General features: G+C 37.3%; 1 protein-coding gene across 1 annotated transcript; it reads left to right on the forward strand.

Annotated features, from left to right (window-relative positions):
- The first annotated feature begins 474 nt into the window (after positions 1-474).
- LOC123564005 (putative ATP synthase subunit f, mitochondrial) lies at positions 475-19,598 on the forward strand. The gene is made up of 4 exons (XM_045357247.2): positions 475-654; positions 13,624-13,719; positions 16,603-16,737; positions 19,422-19,598. The coding sequence occupies exons 1-4, from the start codon at positions 516-518 to the stop codon at positions 19,451-19,453; spliced, it is 402 nt and encodes a 133-aa protein (XP_045213182.1). The 5' UTR covers positions 475-515; the 3' UTR covers positions 19,454-19,598.
- The last annotated feature ends 2,553 nt before the right edge of the window (positions 19,599-22,151 follow it).

Consider the following 22,151-nt stretch of genomic DNA (forward strand, 5'->3'; position numbering starts at 1 on the left):
TTAGCCTTAAATCTAGAATAGAAAATGTGGAAACTCAACAGGTCGCCCAACTTAACAAAAATGTTAATGTTGCTGACTCAGTTTCAATAAGCCTGTTCGTTGACGGTAGTGGAAATGCATGTCACCGTTCGAGTCCTCTAGCACAGGATTGGCTAGAAGTCAACATTTGCACAAGTATACTCCGCCCTCGCCAAAAATGTAGAGACATCCGCAGATGAATTTTAACGGCGGTGTACATGAAACACTCACACAGTGCAATTCCAGGAAAAGCTGTTTGGTTACTAAGTGGCTCGACAATTCCTATTAGATGACGTAAATAGCTTGACAGCAATTGATAGGGAATCTTTTCGCATAAATAGTATTTATCAAATTTTAACGAGGTGCATAATTCTGACATTTTCAGATTAGTGCTGGCTACCAACATGTACGGTATGGTACGGTACGCCACGAAAGTTAGGAACAACACCAATAAAAAATCAAGTGTATCCAAGCCCTTTGGAGGTGACCGGGGAAAGATGTCTGCAGACCCACTTCAACCGAAATTTAAGATCAATTTAAATAAATATCCGTCACCATACAACCCGTATCATCCAGAATACAACGCTCGTATCCACGGACCATATGACCCTTCACGGTACTATGGCAAAGAACCAAGTAAGTGCCCTGGCATAGCTAAAAAAAATAATTTCGGTAAAATTTAAAAAGGTAATTTTATTTACCGTCGCTTTGGTGAAACAATTTACATAAGCTCTCTAGAGCTTTTCTGCGGCCCTATATTAAGAACAGTTAAAACCAATTATACCTCGCCCCCAAGCAGTTTGCTGGTACCCATTTACAGCTGGGTTGATTGAGGCAAATTATCTTGATAAAGTGCCTTGCCCAAGGACACACCGCAATGGGAGTAGCAAGGATTCGAACTGGGGGCCTTCACCTCTGTAGGAAAGCATCTTAGCCCTCTCGGCCAATGCATCCAGAATTCATGCCAAAAAATCTGTCTCGCTGATACTAGCCCAAACATTTTTTTCCTAATAAACACAGTAAAAACTCCTTATAAACTCTATCAAAACCACTTTTATGGTGTTTGTTAGTGCATTCCACAGGTCCCAGAAAAGTCACAAATTAGAAGTGTACAAAATTCAGATTTGAATCCACTTGCCCGTTCGGGCTACCTGATAGGAAATTTTCAGATTAGTTTTGGTTGGCGAAAAAGAATTTTCATTCCCTGAGAAGCCTAAAGGAAAACCAAACTCTAGGAAATCACAAACTATCAAATCAGAATAACTGAATAACTTCAACATAGTGCGCATATATTTAGTATTAATACGTTCATTTACCCTGATTCGACATTTTTCGAAATTATATTTTCCAGATTTTTTTACTGTCTCGTGTAACCTGATTTTTTCCTTTACTTGTGCAAAGGATTTGCAATGTTTTATTTCACTGCAAATTTGACAGGATTGCGCATGATTGCATATATGAGACTCTGTGTTATTTAATACAACTTTCTGTTTTTCTCTTTGTACGCAATATTTTGGTAAGAAAATGTCTACTACACTATCCCCCTTTGTCATTTGTATATCTAATTGACCAAGTCAGGCTAAAGTATGTGGGCAAGATGTGGAGCTTTCAGGATGTTGTAATTTAACCTTGTCCTTTTGCCAGCATGTAGCACAAATATGCTGAGCATACTTAAGTTTACCTTTAACTACTGTAGTATGAGCATTTTTGTGATTACATCTATTTCGCTGATAAAGCGAGCAAAACCAGACTTGAGCCTCTTCGTTTTGTTCGATTGATTGTTTCGGACTTTTGTTTGCGGCTGACATTTGAGTTTTTTGGAGCCTGGCGCTCTGATGTATGAAGCCCTTGTTTGCTGAAGAGCTATTATTTAGTATAACAATCTCTAAATACGTAAAATCATCTGCCCATGACTTACTTCCTAGCTCTATTTCTCTTAATACTGCTGCATAATATGATTTTAACAGCTTAAAATCATGTGTAGCATGTAAATACATCATTCTTTTAAGAAGTGCAAGACGACCAGCTTTCTCTTCAGTCTTTATCTTTTTGTCAGAAATTATTTCAAGTTCCCCTGCTACAAATAAATGTAAATCTAAACTGTGAAAAGACATGTGTTGGTTGACAAACTCATAACGTAACTGCGAATGTGGATATTTTTGCCGATTTTTTACTTTATCTGATGATTTTATTGCAATACCAGATTTTTTTGAGTGTTTTTTATGTTTTTTCTTTTTCTTATTTTTCTTAACATTAACTGTACCCACTTGCATACTTTCTGTTTCTTCTTCACCACTAGATGTTGTACTGTCCGAACTACTTGAACTGTCCGAATCAGTGTCACTCTCACTTGTCTCGTCTAAGCCTAAGGCCTGATTTTCTTTCTTGACTATCTTTTTAAGAGGTTTAGATTGTCTCAAGTCGTTTAAAGTTAATTTACTGGAGCTGACACTGATATCTGGAACGTTAATGTGTTTAGAAATTGACAAACCTTGTAATTTCTTCACTTCCGCTCGTTTCTCCTCCAGTTTCTGGCGTAGCACTGCCTTCTCGTTCAACTTTCGCAGTCTACTCTCTTCTTGCTCTAATAGCGCTAGTTCTTTTTTCATCGTCTCCGCATCGTCAGATTCATATCCTGAAGCGATTTCTGGACCTTCAGGAATTTCTTCTATCAAACCGATTTTTCCTGGTGATGTAAAAGCCGGTAAGGCCCGTCCTTCGTTTTCGCCGGTAGCCATTTGCATACTGCTAGACGACAACTCGTCTTCTGCGGTGCCTTCTTGCATACGTTTATAATCTTTCTGGTGCCTTTTCTCAACTTATCACTATTCATCGTTGAGTGCTTTTCAACAGATATTGCACAACGTACAAATTTAAAACAAAGTTCTTACAGTTCTTGGGACATCAATGTTCGTTCCCTAAATAACACTCCACAATTTCCTCCTGTTTTGTACTACATTATCTTCGTTTTATAAATGCAACCAGTTAAAAATCCTTTATAATTTTTTCTTAATTTGATTAACTACTACTATAAAACTTTTCTGCTTGTGACACTTCTGACAAAGAAACTACTAATTGGCGCGAAAACCCCGGCGGGCCTCTTAAATACATAATGATGACCAATGAAATTGACCGTATTATACATGAAGCTTGACCAATGAACCTCGATGAAAGAAATAAATTAGAAGGTATGGACGAACTAAATACAAGGCGCTGTCGTCATTAATTAAATATTTTAATATACTATTAAAATAGTCCGTTAGTGCATTCCACAGGTCCCAGAAAAGTCACAAATTAGAAGTGTACAAAATTCAGATTTGAATCCACTTGCCCGTTCGGGCTACCTGATAGGAAATTTTCCAAGCCCGACACCAATTTCACTAGCCTGAACTTGAACCACGGCGTCTGCTGCCTATCGCATTTGGAGCCACTGGCTCAAACTTTGATTAAAGTGGCTCCAAAAAATCTCGAGTTGCGAAACATTATGGCTCCACATATATTTTCATTTTTTCCCCCACGGAGTTGTGTATTTGATCCGGAAGCGTGGTTTCCGTTTCGCGTGTCTCGGATATTCTCACGCTAGAAAAAAACGATAGAAAGTAATCAGCTGATATGATGACGCATGTTTTGACAGGTGTGTATATTACATAATGTTATGACGCGCGTGCAAGTTAATTGGAGCGGGGAGACAGATGCGATCAGTTATTAAAGAAAGCACATTTTCAATGGAAATCCACTGATGTTTATTTTAATTGCTCCAATTATCGATGACAACAAATTTTTCAATATCAGCGACCCATTTGTTTTAAATGGCTATTCTCCAGACGTTTAATGAGATTAACATTATCAAATAATATTAACGGTAATTGCGATAGTTATTCGACATTTTTAATTTATTTCAAACTTTTCTTTCAATTGCCGCCGTATTTTGAGTAATACTGTTTTTAATTATGATTTTAGCAAGGTGTCAGTTTTGCTGTTCACAGTTATATCTCGGTTGGAGATGATACTCGATATTTAATTACTTAGTATCGTTATTTCTATGATTTTTTTATTTCTTTCATCAAAATAATGTTAAATTTACATGAAATTGGAATTGTTTAAGGACAAAAACAACAACAAACAAACATTCGATCTTTTACGGAATGTAACGGCAATCTTAAATTTTATTGTAGACAATTAGCGCTGAGAGTAGTTTCCCTTTCACATAATGCCGAAAATCATAAATAAATTTATTTTGAAGTTGAAAAATTGGGTATACCTGTGAATACTACGTGCTAACGATTAGGGGTTGGTCCGGGAGGTCATAAAACTGCGCATTTTACATGAGTATCAACGATATGGGCAGTAATATTATGAAAGTATAATGACATTTATTGAAAATGTATTCAGTCTGAATTTCATGAAAATTTTGCACTAGAAGAAATTCCCTGTGAATTCAGACAGGCCTGTGATTTTTCAGGACTGGTCCTGATTTCAGGCTTTTGACTGCCAGAATTTCCCTACTTGTATAAACTCTATTTAAAATGGGGATTTCAGGCTGTAGAAGGTAGATTTTCAGGCTTTTGGATTTTGACTGAATCCCAGGCCTGTTCAGATGAAAAACAAACAAACCAAACAAAATTCTGTTTGTTTATATAACATGCTTATGATTAATAAATACTGTTTGATTTATGATTGCAGTCATTATTTTTGTCTTACAAGTTTTCTTGATTAGAAATATCATAAAATGTTAAGTTCTGCATAAAGATTGTTTGCATGTTCTGCATAAAGATTGTTTGCACACCATAATACACTACGCAGTAACTTACAAAAGATACATTTATAACCCCAAACCATGGAAATATATCTTTGATTGTTGTAGACAAAAGGTGTGCAACACGCAATATGTACCCTGCCCCACTTTTAACAATGCGGTACCTTGCCCTTTTTAGAGCTCTTGAAAATTCCTTATAAATGCACATCTGTCCGTTTAAAAGAATCTGTTGAAAGTTGAAATGCGATGAATATGAGATTGTGTTATTAAGCATACTAGCTTGATATTGTACCATCATTGATAAAAAGGCTAAAAATTGTTATTTATATTTGTCATAAGAAAATATAAAACACAAAAGATATGACCTTAATGGATAGTAAGTGTAACAAGTGATATGTTGTTTATTTTATATACATATCCCATCTTTATGCATAAAAAAAACAGACCATGGCTTCAAAAAATGGATTGGCTCCAAAGTGGCTCCAAAATTTTGAAAGTGGCTAAACTGGTGGCTCCAACTTTTAAATTCCCAATGGACGCCCTGTTTAACACATAAAGTACTCAGTTTTTTGCACCATATACAGTGTCCGACAAATCCATTGCCCGGAGCCCGCGGGCTACCAGAAATTTTCATCAGGCTGCCAAAAAAATCCCGACGTAAGCCCGCCGGGCAACCATAAATTTAAAGCTTTAGTAGCCCGGTCATTGTATATTTTACAAAATCAACATCTGGTTGTTTCCTCGATTATAGCTTGCAATAAACAACTAAACATAAATCCCAACTTATTTCCAATTTTGATTGTTTTGTTCGCTAATGAAATCCAAAAAAATACTGGAAAAACCAACTCGTTTCTATTTTTAGCGACATGACCGTCTGCACCTCGGCAAAAATTAAATACATGATTCTGCCAGAAAAGTGTACGTTTTGTACGTAAAAACATCTCAAAACGCATAAATACATTACCATTTATTGAATAAAGCAACGAAAGCGTGTTGACAGATAGTTTTTACACCATTAAAATCAAATGTCACATATTTTTGCGACCCGATTTTTCCCCTCCAATGCACACAGTCACTACTGTTTGGAAAATGAAGTTGTTATTGGCGTGGAAACTTACTGAGTGTAAACAAAAGTTTGAACAGGACAAAGTAGTTGTTATTTTTTGCAAGGTCTGTCTAGAACCAGCAACTCGGAAAAAAAATTCTCTAAATTTCACCTCGGGATACTTAAGATTTTTTAATGCATCTGAATGCTTACCATAAAACTTGAAAATAAAGTTTTAAACTAATATGATTAATTTTGACAATTCACCATGTGAAAAACTTCCAAATTTGACCAGGGGCCCTTTTCCAAAAAAACCTAGACTAATATGACAGGAATGTGTCTGCGGAACTGGAAACAAACACACAGGTTTATTTTGATGTTTTTAAATTTTTAACCAAACAATGTTTCAGACCCCTTTGATTCTCACATCTCAGTAAGTCGGTTTCGGATAGAGCAATTTTATACTCTCGGGGTTTAAATTTTCCGGCAACTACAAAAAATTCTGGTGGCCCAATGGGCTACCTGTAAGATTATAAATTTGTCAGACACTGATAAAACATTTTGTTTCACAGACATCTATGCATGTTTGAAGAAATAAAAAAGACATAGATGTTTGCCATGTTTTCGAACAATTTTAACTCTGAATACTCCAGTCCAGATCAGCATCGCCAGAGTCCAAAATCACCAGACATGACACTCACTGCCAAACGAAATCTAACCTCTAACGCCCGTTTTTTAGCTCGACTATTCGAAGAATAAGTAGAGCTATCCTACTCACCACGGCGTCGGCGTCGGCGTCACACCTTGGTTAAGTTTTTCGTACCAGTCCACATTTTGACAAAGTCTTTTGAGATAAAGCTTTGAAACTTTCAACACTTATTTACCATCACCATGGCCAGTTATAGGCAAGAGTACATAACTCCATCAAGGATTTTGGCTGAATTATGGCCCCTTTTGACTTAGAAATCATGGTTAAGTTTTTCGTACCAGTTCATATTTTGACAAAGTCTTTTAAGATAAAGCTTTGAAACTTTCAACACTTGTTTACCATCACCATGGCCAGTTATAGGCAAGAGTACATAACTCCATCAAGTAGTTTGGCTGAATTATGGCCCCTTTCGACTTAGAAATCTTGGTTAAGTTTTTCGTACCAGTTCATATTTTGACAAAGTCTTTTGAGATAAAGCTTTGAAACTTTCAACACTTGTTTACCATCACCATGTCCAGTTATAGGCAAGAGCACATAACTCCATCAAGGATTTTGGCTGAATTATGGCCCTTTTTGACTTAGAAATCATGGTTAATATTTCGTACCAGTTCATATTTTGACAAAGTCTTTTGAGATAGAGCTTTGAAACTTTCAACACCTGTTTACCATCACCATATCCAGTTATAGGCAAGAGTACATAACTCCATCAAGGATTTTGGCTGAATTATGGCCCTTTTTGACTTTGAAATCTGGGTTAATATTTCGTACCAGTTCATGTTTTGACAAAGTCTTTTGAGATAAAGCTTTGAAACTTTCAGCACCTGTTTACCATCACCATATCCAGTTATAGGCAAGAGTACATAACTCCATCAAGGATTTTGGCTGAATTATGGCCCCTTTTGACTTAGAAATCTTGGTTAAGTTTTCCGTACCAGTTCATGTTTTTTGTAAAGTGTTTGACATATGGCTTTGAAACTTTTATCACTTGTTTAGTATAATAGTCTCTGTCTGTAGGAAAGAGTACATAACTCTGTCATCTATTTTGGCTGAATTATGGCCCTTTCTGGACTTCGAAATTGGTTCTGTTTTCATACAAGTCCACCTTTTGTCAAAACTATTTGACATATGGCTTTAAACTTTGAACACTTGTTTATCATTATGATTTCCATCTGTAGGCAAAAGTACATAACTATTTTGACTGAATTATGGCGCTTTTTGGACTTTGAAATTGGTTCATACATTGCCATTTAGTGCAAGACTTATCGAAATCAAAGAAATACAGGAACATTGTTTGTCTAATCTATTTATTTCTTTTGTCTGAATATCTGTGGAAATATTTTGACCCCATTCTTCAATCAAACTCTTCGAATAGTCGAGCGCGCTGTCATCAGACAGCTCTTGTTTAGGATCCGCACTCACCAATTACTGCTATTCGGACTGTTGACAAATTGCAAGATATCAAAATAAGTGCCAAATACACACACACATGTATGTACACTCACTGCTAGCATAATTATGTCTCCCCCAGGAGACATATTGTTTTTGCCCTGTCCGTCCGTCCGTACGTCACACTTCATTTCCGAGCAATAACTGGAGAACCATTTGACCTAGAACCTTCAAACTTCATAGGGTTGTAGGGCTGCAGCCTGCTGGAGTAGACGACCCCTATTGTTTTTGGGGTCAAGGTCACAGGGGCCTGAACATTGAAAACCATTTCCGATCAATAACTATAGAACCACTTGACCCAGAATGTTGAAACTTCATACGATAATTGGTCATGAAGAGTAGATGACCCCTATTGATTTTGGGGTCACTCCGTCAAAGGTCAAGGTCACAGGGGCCTGAACATTGAAAACCATTTCCGATCAATAACTAGAGAACCACTTGACCCAGAATGTTGAAACTTCATAGGATGATTGTACATGCAAAGTAGATGACCCCTATCGATTTTGGGGTCACTCCATTAAAGGTCAAGGTCACAGGGGCCTGAACATTGAAAACCATTTCCGGTCAGTAACTTGAGAACCACTTGACCAAGAATGTTGGAACTTAATAGGATGAATGGTCATGCAGAGTAGATGACCCCTAACGATTTTGGGGTCACTCTGTGAAAGGTCAAGGTCACGGACCTGAACATTGAAAACCATTTCCGGTCAGTAACTTGAGAACCACTTGACCCAGAATGATGAAACTTCATAGGATGATTGGTCATGCAGAGTAGATGACCCCTAACGATTGAAGAAATAAAAAAGACATAGATGTTTGCCATGTTTTCGAACAATTTTAACTCTGAATACTCCAGTCCAGATCAGCATCGCCAGAGTCCAAAATCACCAGACATGACACTCACTGCCAAACGAAATCTAACCTCTAACGCCCGTTTTTTAGCTCGACTATTCGAAGAATAAGTAGAGCTATCCTACTCACCACGGCGTCGGCGTCGGCGTCACACCTTGGTTAAGTTTTTCGTACCAGTCCACATTTTGACAAAGTCTTTTGAGATAAAGCTTTGAAACTTTCAACACTTATTTACCATCACCATGGCCAGTTATAGGCAAGAGTACATAACTCCATCAAGGATTTTGGCTGAATTATGGCCCCTTTTGACTTAGAAATCATGGTTAAGTTTTTCGTACCAGTTCATATTTTGACAAAGTCTTTTAAGATAAAGCTTTGAAACTTTCAACACTTGTTTACCATCACCATGGCCAGTTATAGGCAAGAGTACATAACTCCATCAAGTAGTTTGGCTGAATTATGGCCCCTTTCGACTTAGAAATCTTGGTTAAGTTTTTCGTACCAGTTCATATTTTGACAAAGTCTTTTGAGATAAAGCTTTGAAACTTTCAACACCTGTTTACCATCACCATGTCCAGTTATAGGCAAGAGCACATAACTCCATCAAGGATTTTGGCTGAATTATGGCCCTTTTTGACTTAGAAATCATGGTTAATATTTCGTACCAGTTCATATTTTGACAAAGTCTTTTGAGATAAAGCTTTGAAACTTTCAACACCTGTTTACCATCACCATATCCAGTTATAGGCAAGAGTACATAACTCCATCAAGGATTTTGGCTGAATTATGGCCCTTTTTGACTTTGAAATCTGGGTTAATATTTCGTACCAGTTCATGTTTTGACAAAGTCTTTTGAGATAAAGCTTTGAAACTTTCAGCACCTGTTTACCATCACCATATCCAGTTATAGGCAAGAGTACATAACTCCATCAAGGATTTGGCTGAATTATGGCCCCTTTTGACTTAGAAATCTTGGTTAAGTTTTCCGTACCAGTTCATGTTTTTTGTAAAGTGTTTGACATATGGCTTTGAAACTTTTATCACTTGTTTAGTATAATAGTCTCTGTCTGTAGGAAAGAGTACATAACTCTGTCATCTATTTTGGCTGAATTATGGCCCTTTCTGGACTTCGAAATTGGTTCTGTTTTCATACAAGTCCACCTTTTGTCAAAACTATTTGACATATGGCTTTTAAACTTTGAACACTTGTTTATCATTATGATTTCCATCTGTAGGCAAAAGTACATAACTATTTTGACTGAATTATGGCGCTTTTTGGACTTTGAAATTGGTTCATACATTGCCATTTAGTGCAAGACTTATCGAAATCAAAGAAATACAGGAACATTGTTTGTCTAATCTATTTATTTCTTTTGTCTGAATATCTGTGGAAATATTTTGACCCCATTCTTCAATCAACTCTTCGAATAGTCGAGCGCGCTGTCATCAGACAGCTCTTGTTTAGGATCCGCACTCACCAATTACTGCTATTCGGACTGTTGACAAATTGCAAGATATCAAAATAAGTGCCAAATACACACACACATGTATGTACACTCACTGCTAGCATAATTATGTCTCCCCCAGGAGACATATTGTTTTTGCCCTGTCCGTCCGTCCGTACGTCACACTTCATTTCCGAGCAATAACTGGAGAACCATTTGACCTAGAACCTTCAAACTTCATAGGGTTGTAGGGCTGCAGCCTGCTGGAGTAGACGACCCCTATTGTTTTTGGGGTCAAGGTCACAGGGGCCTGAACATTGAAAACCATTTCCGATCAATAACTATAGAACCACTTGACCCAGAATGTTGAAACTTCATACGATAATTGGTCATGAAGAGTAGATGACCCCTATTGATTTTGGGGTCACTCCGTCAAAGGTCAAGGTCACAGGGGCCTGAACATTGAAAACCATTTCCGATCAATAACTAGAGAACCACTTGACCCAGAATGTTGAAACTTCATAGGATGATTGTACATGCAAAGTAGATGACCCCTATCGATTTTGGGGTCACTCCATTAAAGGTCAAGGTCACAGGGGCCTGAACATTGAAAACCATTTCCGGTCAGTAACTTGAGAACCACTTGACCAAGAATGTTGGAACTTAATAGGATGAATGGTCATGCAGAGTAGATGACCCCTAACGATTTTGGGGTCACTCTGTGAAAGGTCAAGGTCACGGACCTGAACATTGAAAACCATTTCCGGTCAGTAACTTGAGAACCACTTGACCCAGAATGATGAAACTTCATAGGATGATTGGTCATGCAGAGTAGATGACCCCTAACGATTTTAGGGTCACTCTGTTAAAGGTCAAGGTCACAGGGGCCTGAACATTGATAACCAGTTCCGATCAATAACTTGAGAACCACTTGACCCAGAATGTTGAAACTTCATAGGATGATTGAACATGCAGAGTAGATGACCCCTATTGATTTTGGGGTCAGTCTATTAAAAGTCAAGGTCACAGTGGCCTGTTCATGTAAAATCATTTTTTGGAAATTACTTGAGAACCACTTGACCTACAATGTTGAAACTTAATAGGATGATTGGACATGCAGAGTAGATGACCCCTATTTATTTTGAGGTCACTTGATCAAAGGTCAAGGTCACAGGAGCCTGAACAGTGACTTGAGAACCACTAGGCCAAGAGTGTCGAAATTTAGCGGGATGACTGGACATGCCAAGTATATGATCCCTATTGCGGCCAACCATCAGTGTCTCTTTGACTTTCGCTCCTGACCCCTATTGACTTCTTGCCTATAGGACTTTGCATTGGGGGAGACATGCGCTTTTTTACAAAAGCATTTTCTAGTTTAATTTAAGCTCTGCCTACTTCAGGTACTTGTGAGATTTTCGCGAGAAGTGTGAAAGCTAATCAAATTATCCGTTACACTAGAGGTGATTGTATTCAGCCAATTAGCGCTGCGGTTACGTCTTTGACACTTTGGGTTTGATTGTCAACACATGCGAGTGCAAAAAAAACCCCAATAATTCATTAAGCGTTCCTCAGTCTGGACAGTGCGTGATGCATTCTTGAACAATAAGCGTTTATTAATGGAAATCAGATGAAATCACGATGCTAAACTCGTTTAATTAGCATGTTTGTTTTTTTAAGCAAATTAGGAAAATTCGGTAGCCTGGTCGGGCTAGTATCTGCGGAAAATCGGTAGCCCGAGCAGTCTAACATATATTTCATAAGTAATATAGATCAATTATACAAATAAATAGTATTGTTATAAACTATAGCATGTCTCTCTTTACCTTATTCCTGTTTTGGGGATTTTATAGGCTAAAATATGTCAATATTTTTATTTTTGCTGACTGACCATTGAGGCATTCATATTTGTTGAGGCACATGAGAAATGACGCCTTTTGATTGGCTGTCTTTTTTATAAGAAAATTGACTTTTTTGGAGCCTGTGTGGCCAAAATCATATCTGGCTGTTACAATCCTATGTGAATGTAGTCAAGACCTAAAACTTAATGGGACAATGAACAAGATAAGATTAATCTTTTATAGTGACCTTTTTACTATTTCTTTGTAAAATGTGATTTTTTGTTCACTTTACATATTTTTGATAGCAGTCATTCATTATCAAAACAGTGAGGACACAAAAATATATGACCCTTTCTCACAGCTCTAACTTTTGGTAGTTTCAGTGAAAACCTATTAGAAACATGACCTTCTTTATTTGTACCCCCCGACAACAAAGTTGTAAGGGGGGGTATACTGGTTTCAGGTTGTCTGTCTGTCCGTCTGTCTGTCCATAGACACAATCTTGTGCGCACCATCTCTCCTCATCCCCTTGACACAATTTCATGAAACTTCACACAAGTGATCAGTAACAACAGTAGTTGTGCATGGGGCATGTTAGGTTCTTAGGTGCTATTACTGAATGCATCACAGGGAGTGGGGGCGCATTTCGTGTTCTACGAGCTCTTGTTTCCTTTGTGTTTGTTTTAATACCCATTAATGGTAATGGTAATAACTATATAACCTATTTATGGTTTGTTTTCATCACCCTTCCAGTGATGCAACTTCATCAGTCAGGGGTGTAACTGTTTCAAGTTATCACATTTTATAACCCATTTGAGTTACTGCATTTACTTTCATAACTTGTTTCAGTTATCATAAAATATTACAAAGCCCTCCTGTGTCAATTCCTCATTTTGAATGTGACTAATGCAATTATTTCCTGAATCCTTGGCCTTTTATCTTTCCAGCTGTGCAGTAAATTTTTTTACGCAAGGCTGATAAAGTCTTACGCAAATGGTTTTTAAGCTATAAAACTTTTAACATCCCATTATGCTCATCAGGTCATTATCAGACTAAAAGAGAATTTGATTAACCACAGTTTGCTACTAATTACACTTTAAAGGTCACTTTGTGAGAGCAGTAAAATGGCTTTTTTTGAATAACTTACCTGGGTTATCCTTATTTTATAACTAATACAGGTTATAAAATGCTTGAAAAAGTAACTGAAATAGGTTACATAACTTAAAACAGTTACACCCCTGACTGTTCATCATACAAAAAACATATTAACATTGATAGCTCAGTAAATAATTATGGTTACAGACTAATAGATTTTCTACAGTTTTGTATATTTTAAACGGAAGTGCTAGGGGTGATATACCAGGAAAAGTTGCATGCAAGAATGTTTGTACTGTAGATTATTTCTTATGTACATCAAATCTGTTTAAGAATGTATGTTCATTACAAGTGTTGAAATCCTAGTTTTCATGGAATTTCACGATTCCTTGTGTTATCTAGAATTTCTTTATTTTCAGAGATGTCGATGTGGGATCTGAAGCTGGGAGATATACCAAAAAAGCTGCTAACTTCTGACAAGTCACCACAGAATATTTTTGGAGTTATTTCCAGATGTAAGATAACTAGACTGACTTAGTTACTTGTTACAGTGAAGTAGTAAGAGAATGTAAGAATAGTATAAGTGGATATTGAATAGGGCCTGGTTAAGTTCACTGACTTCCAGCCATTTAGCCCTCACTTCTGTTTTCAGAAAGGCAAATTTGGATGTTCAATTATTTCAAGTGAGAATGCCATCCAACTGGCTTATGGAAGGTTGTTGGTATTAACTGTAGGTCGGCTTGTGTCTGATATAATGTCAGTAGGCACCTGTTCTTCCTCCACAAGTCGCCATAAAATTGACTTAAACTTATCAGAAATAAAAAAAAATGTACAATATACTACAATTGTACAAAAGATTATGTAACTTATGTAGATTACTGTGAAATCATATAATTTCATGGGCATAAAATTTTGCTTTTTTTTTTAATCCCCCTGTCACGAGTGGTGGGGGGTATAGGAATGGTCTCCGTCCATCTGTAACACTCTTGTCCGCTTCATATCTCCTAAACCCCTTGAAGGAATTTTATAAAACTTGGGTCAAATGATCACCTCATCAAAACGATGTGCAGAACTTATGAGTCAGTCATGCTGGCTCAAGGTCAAGGTCACAACTTAGGGTCAATGGTTTGAGCCTTCCATTTTGTGTCCGCTCTGTATCTCCTAAACCCCTTGAAGGATAATCATGAAACTTGGGTCAAATGATTACCTCATCAAGACGATGTGCAGAACTCATGATTCAGCCATGTAGGCTCAAGGTCACAACTTAGGGTCAAAGGTTTGAGCCTTCCATTTTTTGTCCACTCTATATCTCCTAAACCCCTTGAATGATTTTCATCAAACTTTGGTCAAATGATCACCTTATCAAGAACTCATGAGTCAGCCATGTCAACTCAAGGTCAAGGTCACAACTCAAGGTCAAAGGTTTTAGCTCTATATCTCCTAAACCCCTTGAAGGATTTTCATGAAACTTGGGTTTAATGATCACCTCATCAAGATAATGCGCAGAGTTCATGAGTCAGCCATGTCAGTTCAAGGTCAAGGTCATAGCTCAAGGTCAAAGGTTTACCCTTTCACTATCCATAACAGTGGCGGGGGATTTAGCTGTCTGTATTTGAGGATGTCAAAAATGAAATATATGGGTATTTTTTGTGTTAATTGGGAATGAATTTTGTAGATTGACATTGTGAAATCCACGAAAATTAGCCCCCAATGAATGATTTTTCATGATGTGGAAATGCACTTCCTGATTGTTGCAATAGTTTAATAGTAATTCTCAGAGCTTTATTATTTAAATGAAATGCAAATATACTGATTGTTGTTTTGATCAAAGCTAGTTAATGTTTTTAGCCTAAAACCAAGAAGCGAATCACATGGTTTGTTCTGATCAATCCAGCAGTGAACAATTAGAGCTAAATTATGGCAAATATACCAAACGTTTCAAACTATAGGTTTGTATGTAAATGCTTCTGTGTGAGGAGTGTACAGGGTTCTCACTAGCAATTTCAAGTTGCAGTCCTGGGACTCCCAAAGCTGAAAAAGTTGCAGTCCCAACTACTGACTAGACTGACGAACAGACATAAACGTTTCGTCAAAACACAGACCTCTGTTGTACTGTCAAATTAAGTGTAGCCCGACAGACATTTTTTAATCACAATTCTTCACCCAAATATTGTTAAGGTGAGATAAAAAGGGAAAGGTAAAATAGGTAAAATGTAGTCAAAAATTAATGTAGAACAAAATCACCCCTGTACAACACCCCCTCCTCCAGCTGTTTCTGATCTTCCTGGACAAAATCCCCCTGTGAAATTATCAAGGTGGTCAAAGTCCCCCTTGTGAAAATATCAAGTTGGACAAATCCCTCGTGATAATTTTTTCTTTACCTTTTATTTCATAATGGAAACGTATATAAACATGCAGTGAAAAGAAAATATATGAACAATTACTACTTTTATTTTAATACTTATCAAGAGCATAACGTTAAAACATTCGGTCTGAAATACATTAAGAATGCACAGTATTTCTATGATTAACATATTAATAAATGCTTCTTCAGTAACATCAGCGATTTTGCAGAAGAATAATCACGTTACTAAGACCGACATCGACAGCATCTTAAAATTACACGGACATTCATAATTAAGCCTAATTATCACTTTTTCTAAAAGGTTCTTTAAAACTGCCTGGTAATTAGTACGTGAGAAAACATTGGAGTTACTTCAGACACTACGTAATCCGTCGTTAACAATTAGCAATTGTCACCTATGCAATCACGCCGACAATCACATGTATTCGAGTTGAACATACATATGCCGCCTGTCTCGGGGTGTAGTGGAAATGGGCAACGCTGATTGGTTATACGCGGCTATCGGTGACAAGCGAGTAACTCCACCCACATATTTTGCTCTCGAGTCAAACCTTGTGTATTCGCAGGTTTATGTAATCAATTAATTTTCAATGCGTCTCACTGCAGAAAGGTGCGTCCGGGGACTCCCAAGCTGCAATAAACACGCGTATTCCGGGACCAATTATGCGTACAGGGACGCTGATTTCGGCGTTTCCGAGAACCCTGAGTGTATATGGAACTTTCTGGCAATAAGCACTAAAAAACAGAATTACTTATACTACCATAATTGTTTGTTTGTGGCAAAGATTAGTCAAATTTCAAATGAAGCATTCTTGCAATTATGTGTAAGACGTGGATGTAACCCACAAGTCCATTAGCAGGACTGTGCAGCTGATGTCCCACTGTGTTTGTTCTATACATGGTTAATCCAGTTACTCGTGTTTAAGTGTTGAATATTTCAGGTTTTGAAAATTAGTCATACAGAAATTACCTTTTCAGTAAACAGTGTCCTGCAGTGATTCCTATCTTAAGTTTTTACAACTTATATTTTCAGTTATGCACAGGTACAATGTACGACATCATCGTGCTGCAAGATTCCCTTTGAATTGGGTTTTTCAGATTGCTCTTCTTGGATATGCGATAAATTACATTGCAACATGGGGTGTACCATCAGGTTTAGGAGGTCGCAGTAAGTAATACATGACACTTATCAATGGTATATCTTATTAAAATAATGTCAGGTAATGGTATGCTCAGCATAGTATATTATCATATTTTTAAAAAATACTAACTGAACAATGAAGAATTTTTAAAAACTAGTTTTTATACCCTTCAAAAAAATGTTTAAGGTCTTAGAGGCATATAGTTGCAACCTTGGCCTTCTGTCTGCACATCTGTCCTCAAAATGTACAGTATCTCCAGTAGTTTTCAAGGGATTTGACCCAAATGAATTATCAGAAATGTATCACTAAGATTTTAGCAAACTTGTATATTTACAGGACATGAATGTACCTTGCCAGGTTAAGGAGTTATGGCACTGAAATTTTATGGAATGCTGTTTATTGGGCAGTACTTATATAAGCCTTGTCCATACAGTTTCCAAGGGTTCTGGCCTAAAAAAATACACATCACTATGAAGTGAATGTGTGCATATTGTCAAGACATAAAATGAATGTACCATGCCTGATTTACACGTTACGGCACTTTGAAATTAGTTATCTTGAGCTTCTGTCATCCCCTGTGTTCTTTATTTAGATTCATTCATCATCAGCGGTTTTACTGTTTAACAATTAACACCTCTGATGTCGCTATTTTGGCACAATAAGAGTTTGTTTAAATAAAACCTCAGTCAGAAAAACCATCTTAACACCTATATTTTCTGCCTAATTTATATGAAACCTTGTCAGAATGGTTTATCAAATTACTGCTAAGGTTAAGATTGAAACTAGGGCATAATTTACAAATATTTCAAAAACTAGATTATTAGGTTAAATCATAGAAAAGCCATGCTAACTCTCCACAGGCCACATTATGGAACATTATCAATGAAATCTGGGACTAAGGTTGGACTAAGTAATCTAAAATTTAAAACTGGGCCACTTCATTAAATAGTAGGAGAGCAAAGTACACATTTTTATGCCCCCAAAGGGAGGCATATTAGTTTTCAACTGTCTGTCCATTCGTTCGTTACTTCGTTCGTTCGTTCGTCACAACGTTAACTTTTTGCATGAAGACACTTTACTTGCGAACCACTGAACCCAGGACCTTCAAACTTCACATGCTGATAGTATTTATTGAGTACATCACCCCTACTGACTTTGGGGTCACCAGGTCAAAGGTCAAGGTCACAGGGGCCAACGTTAACTTTTTGCATGAAGGCACTTTACTCGCGAACCACTGCACCCAGGACCTTTAAACTTCACGTGCCGATAGTACTTATTGAGTACACCACCCCTACTGACTTTGGGGTCACCAGGTCAAAGGTCAAGGTCACAGGGGCCAACGTTAACTTTTTGCATGAAGGCACTTTACTCGCGAACCACTGCACCCAGAACCTTCAAACTGTACATGCTGATAGTACTTTATGAGTACACCAACCCTACTGACTTTGGGGTCACCAGGTCAAAGGTCAAGGTCACAGGGGCCAACGTTAACTTTTTGCATGAAGGCACTTTACATGCAAACCACTTCACCCAGGACCTTCAAACTTCACATGCTGATAGTACTTATTGAGTTCACCACCCCTACTGACTTTGGGGTCACCAGGTCAAAGGTCAAGGTGCTGCGGGGGCATTTGTCACCATTAGTGACAGCTCTTGTTAAAGAGGTTACAATGAAACTTCATACACGACTTTGAGCCTGCTCCCCCCCCCCCCCCCAGACCAGAGTTATGGCCCTTTTCTGAATCAAAAATTATCCATCCGTCGATTTTGCGATGAGAATATCTAAAAAGAGTGTCATTATCATACCACACAGGATTGTTGATCAGCATGTTAAGTGGTGGATCTGGGGTTTTGTTTTGATTTCACTAAGCCCAACCAGAGTTATGGCCTGTGACTTCGTCAAAACTTGGCATAAAAGGGCAAAATTGTATGGCATGTATTTCAAAAAATATTTGACCTAGGGTCATCATAGGAATGTTCTTCAGCTTGTGTAATTGTGCAGCTGGGGTTTTATTTGGATTTCACTCTGTCGACCCACAGTTATGGCCCTTGACTTAGTCAAAATATGAAAGAACCTAAAAGTTTGTGTCTGAGTCGCATGTTTCTTAAAAAGTATTTGACTCGGTGTCATGAGACATAGAAATATTACTGAGCATTTGAAGATGTGCACCTTGGCTTTTGTTTGGGATTTCACTCAGACCAGAGTTATGGCTCTTGACTTTGTCAAAAATATGCTTAAAGGACTTGGTTTATGTTGCACTTACCTCAAAAAGTATTTGGCCTGTGGCATAGGTCCCATATATTTGTAATTCTTGTACAATTTTTGTACGGGAAGAATTGGAACCACTGTTTTTCCCTTTCATGATGGTAAAAGGTGAATAATGGGGACTTCTTCTTAGGAACTGCTTAGTTTGCAGCATCATTTATAATGTCCTCTTTAGCTAAAAATAGTAAAAAAAAAGCCCTTTTAGACAACTTCATAAGACCCACTTCTGACTTAATGCATTTTCACTAAACTTGGTCTGTAATACCCTTGTATGTCTTCTCTTGGCCCCTTTTATAGACCACCATATCATTTTGAAAATAATTTGCTTTTATTTGTAGGCAGAGAATGCCTTTTTTTGAGGTTGAAACCTTTATCACGTTCTGCGATGGATATCGGTTCACTGAATTTGCTTATTTTAGTACATTCATTGCATTTTTATTTCAGAATGTGAACAGCGATACAGGTATCACTGGTAGATGTGATGACCAGCCTTTCCAGCATGTACAACTAGTTGAAAAATTTTTACTTGATGGACAGCTTTGATATTTCATTATTATATGAAGTTGTGTTGTGAGTTTTGGCCACAACAGTATAATAAATAAAATAAATAGTGTTACATTCTGAATGTGTCATATTTACATTCTTACGATAAAACTGGAGAATGGATGAAGCGGTTTAAGTTAGGTCTGTTTTTGTTAACATGTGAAAATCCATATTGGCTTACCATAACCATGCCAGGCTGCCATCACTAATTGTAAGCAGATGGCATTATTTGTGCAAGGTCACAGACATTTGAATATTTCAAGCAAATAAAAGCATGGTGTGATATACACATACATCTATTGTGCCTAGTTCCTCGATGAGGATAATTTGTGTTTTCTCCGTCCATCTGCAGGGATTGTTTTCCTGCACAGACTGGTAAATGGCAGGCTTGTTAATCTGTTAGAACGATCGATACAATATTCGCATTAAGTGATCAATATTTGATATATCATAATTATGACATTTTTAGCTCGACTGTTCAAAGAATAGTCTAGCTATTCTACTCACCCTGGAGTTGTCGTCGGTGTCACACTTTGGTTGAAGTTTTGCATGCAAGTACATATGGCTATCATTTAAAAGCATATAGCTTTGAAATTTATTTTTTATTTTTCTAGGTCAGTTACCAACCTTTTTGGGTCAAGTCCCAAAACTCTGGCATGTATTTTGTCCAAATTATGCCCCCTTTTGGACTTAGAAAATCCTGGTTAAAGTTTTACATGCAAGTTATTGAATTGAAACTTCACACGTGTCTTCGGGGTTATAAAACAAGGTGATAGCATTAAGTCCCATAACTCTGACATGCATTTTGGCCAAATTATGTCCCCTTTTGGACTTACAAATCCTGGTTGAAGTTTTGCGTGCAAGTACATATAGCTATTACTTACAAGGCATATACATGGGTGAAAGTTTTCCGTATTATGACGGAATTCCGTATTTTGGACCTTCCCAAAGGTCATTTTTCCAAATCGTGTAAATCCGATGAGATTTTCGGGGGGGGGGGGGGGGGGGGGGGGTATCAAGTCAACTCGTCCCGTAGTCATTGTTCCAGTGCGGTCGTCTATCAATGGCAAAATAATGGCACTCATATTTTCCAGGATGCTAAAAATAGCGCTGATTGCAACACTTGCATCGTCCTTTTCCGTTAGGAATACCGTATGTAACATTATTCTATAGCCGAAAATAACCGAACGCTGGCGATTATTCATCCAAAATAGACTGTAGATCGGTTATTTCCGCGGATAAGAGTGAAGATTCTATTTGAAATATCCGTTTGTAACCGATGGTTAACGAATCATTTCAGCACGCGTGATACTTTATGACCTCCTTTTACGACAACCAAAAACCTGTTGATTACTGCTAATCGGAGGCAGAAATTTCGATTGTTCACAATATTGAAGAAAATGACCGATCTGACCATCATGAAGTTTCTACCAACGGATTAAAACACAAAGGAGATTGAGAAACAAGCCAAGAACAAAATTTAACGGCGATGGCAGTTGTCCGAGTTCGATTCTGAGAGGTTGAAATGGTCTGATAGCGATACCTAGAAGGCTAGATAGATATTTGATGTGTTGCATATTGCACAAACGACTAATTACAAATCCAATGGAAAGAAAGGTATCAGACTTCACTGCGAGGACGGCAAACACACTCGAGTTGTGAAAACTGATACTTGGTCATCTCCAAAACTATTGCAGATATTGAATTGAAACTTAACATGCGTCTTCAGGGTTATAAAACTAGTTGATAGCAATAAGTCCTATAACACTGACGTGCATTTTGGGGAAATTATGCCCCCTTTTAGACTTAAAAAATCCTGGTTAAGGTTTTGCATGCAAGTTCATATAGCTAACATGTATTATTACGATCAGTAAAGAATCAGATATCAAGATTTTTATGCCACCACACATTTCTGTGGGGATGGGCATACAGCGTTGCTGCTGTCTGTATGTCCGGAAATCTTGTTTGTGCAACTACTCCCACACTATTAGCCTGATTTGCTTCACACTTTCACGGATGAACAAGCTTGATGTTCAGATGACTTTAAGGGGGTAGGTTATCTTGTTACCAGGGTAAATTCAAATTAGTTGAACCGCAGCAAATTTTTGTATTTCATGTAATAATGTTTTAACTGCTACAATCCCACTTTCGTTTAACTCTGTCCCTTCAAGTAAAATTTTTAAGGTTTGAAGTACATGACCCTCCAAAAGTATTTTATATTGAAAGAAGAAGGAAAATATGGATATTTAACACTTTTCAGTGTATTTTGGTTTCTTTATCCGTAGAAGTCTGAATAATTGATAATTTTACTAGTATGCGCGTAAGCTTTCTAATAAAAGCTTAAAATGTATATGTCGCAGAGCTTGTGTTTCCATGGTAACACATTTTCACATTTTTAAACAGCTATGTATTAAAACGGGTTTTTCTACAGCTTCAGTGCCATTCTGTTAATGACCATCAGGGAATATTTGGGTAATATTATTAGCAAAATACCAAGCCCTTTACATGGTACCTTATTTTTCTTAAAGTTTAAAGTAACCATGGCAATATAAAGATGTTTAATATAGCTTATATCTTGATTTTTATCGTAATTTCTTATAAAAAAGTGTCTTTCTTGTTAGTGTAGCTTTA

Source organism: Mercenaria mercenaria, chromosome 2 (genome assembly GCF_021730395.1).
Source record: "Mercenaria mercenaria strain notata chromosome 2, MADL_Memer_1, whole genome shotgun sequence".
In the NCBI taxonomy this organism is placed as follows: Eukaryota; Metazoa; Mollusca; class Bivalvia; order Venerida; family Veneridae; genus Mercenaria; species Mercenaria mercenaria.

Excerpts from the sequence above, each read along its gene's own strand:
- LOC123564005 (XM_045357247.2), top strand. The coding sequence starts at position 516 with ATGTCTGCAGACCCACTTCAACCGAAATTTAAGATCAATTTAAATAAA. Across the intron at positions 13,720-16,602 it reads TTTTGGAGTTATTTCCAGAT|TTATGCACAGGTACAATGTA; the intron begins GTAAGATAACTA and ends TTATATTTTCAG. Across the intron at positions 16,738-19,421 it reads ATCAGGTTTAGGAGGTCGCA|AATGTGAACAGCGATACAGG; the intron begins GTAAGTAATACA and ends TTTTTATTTCAG.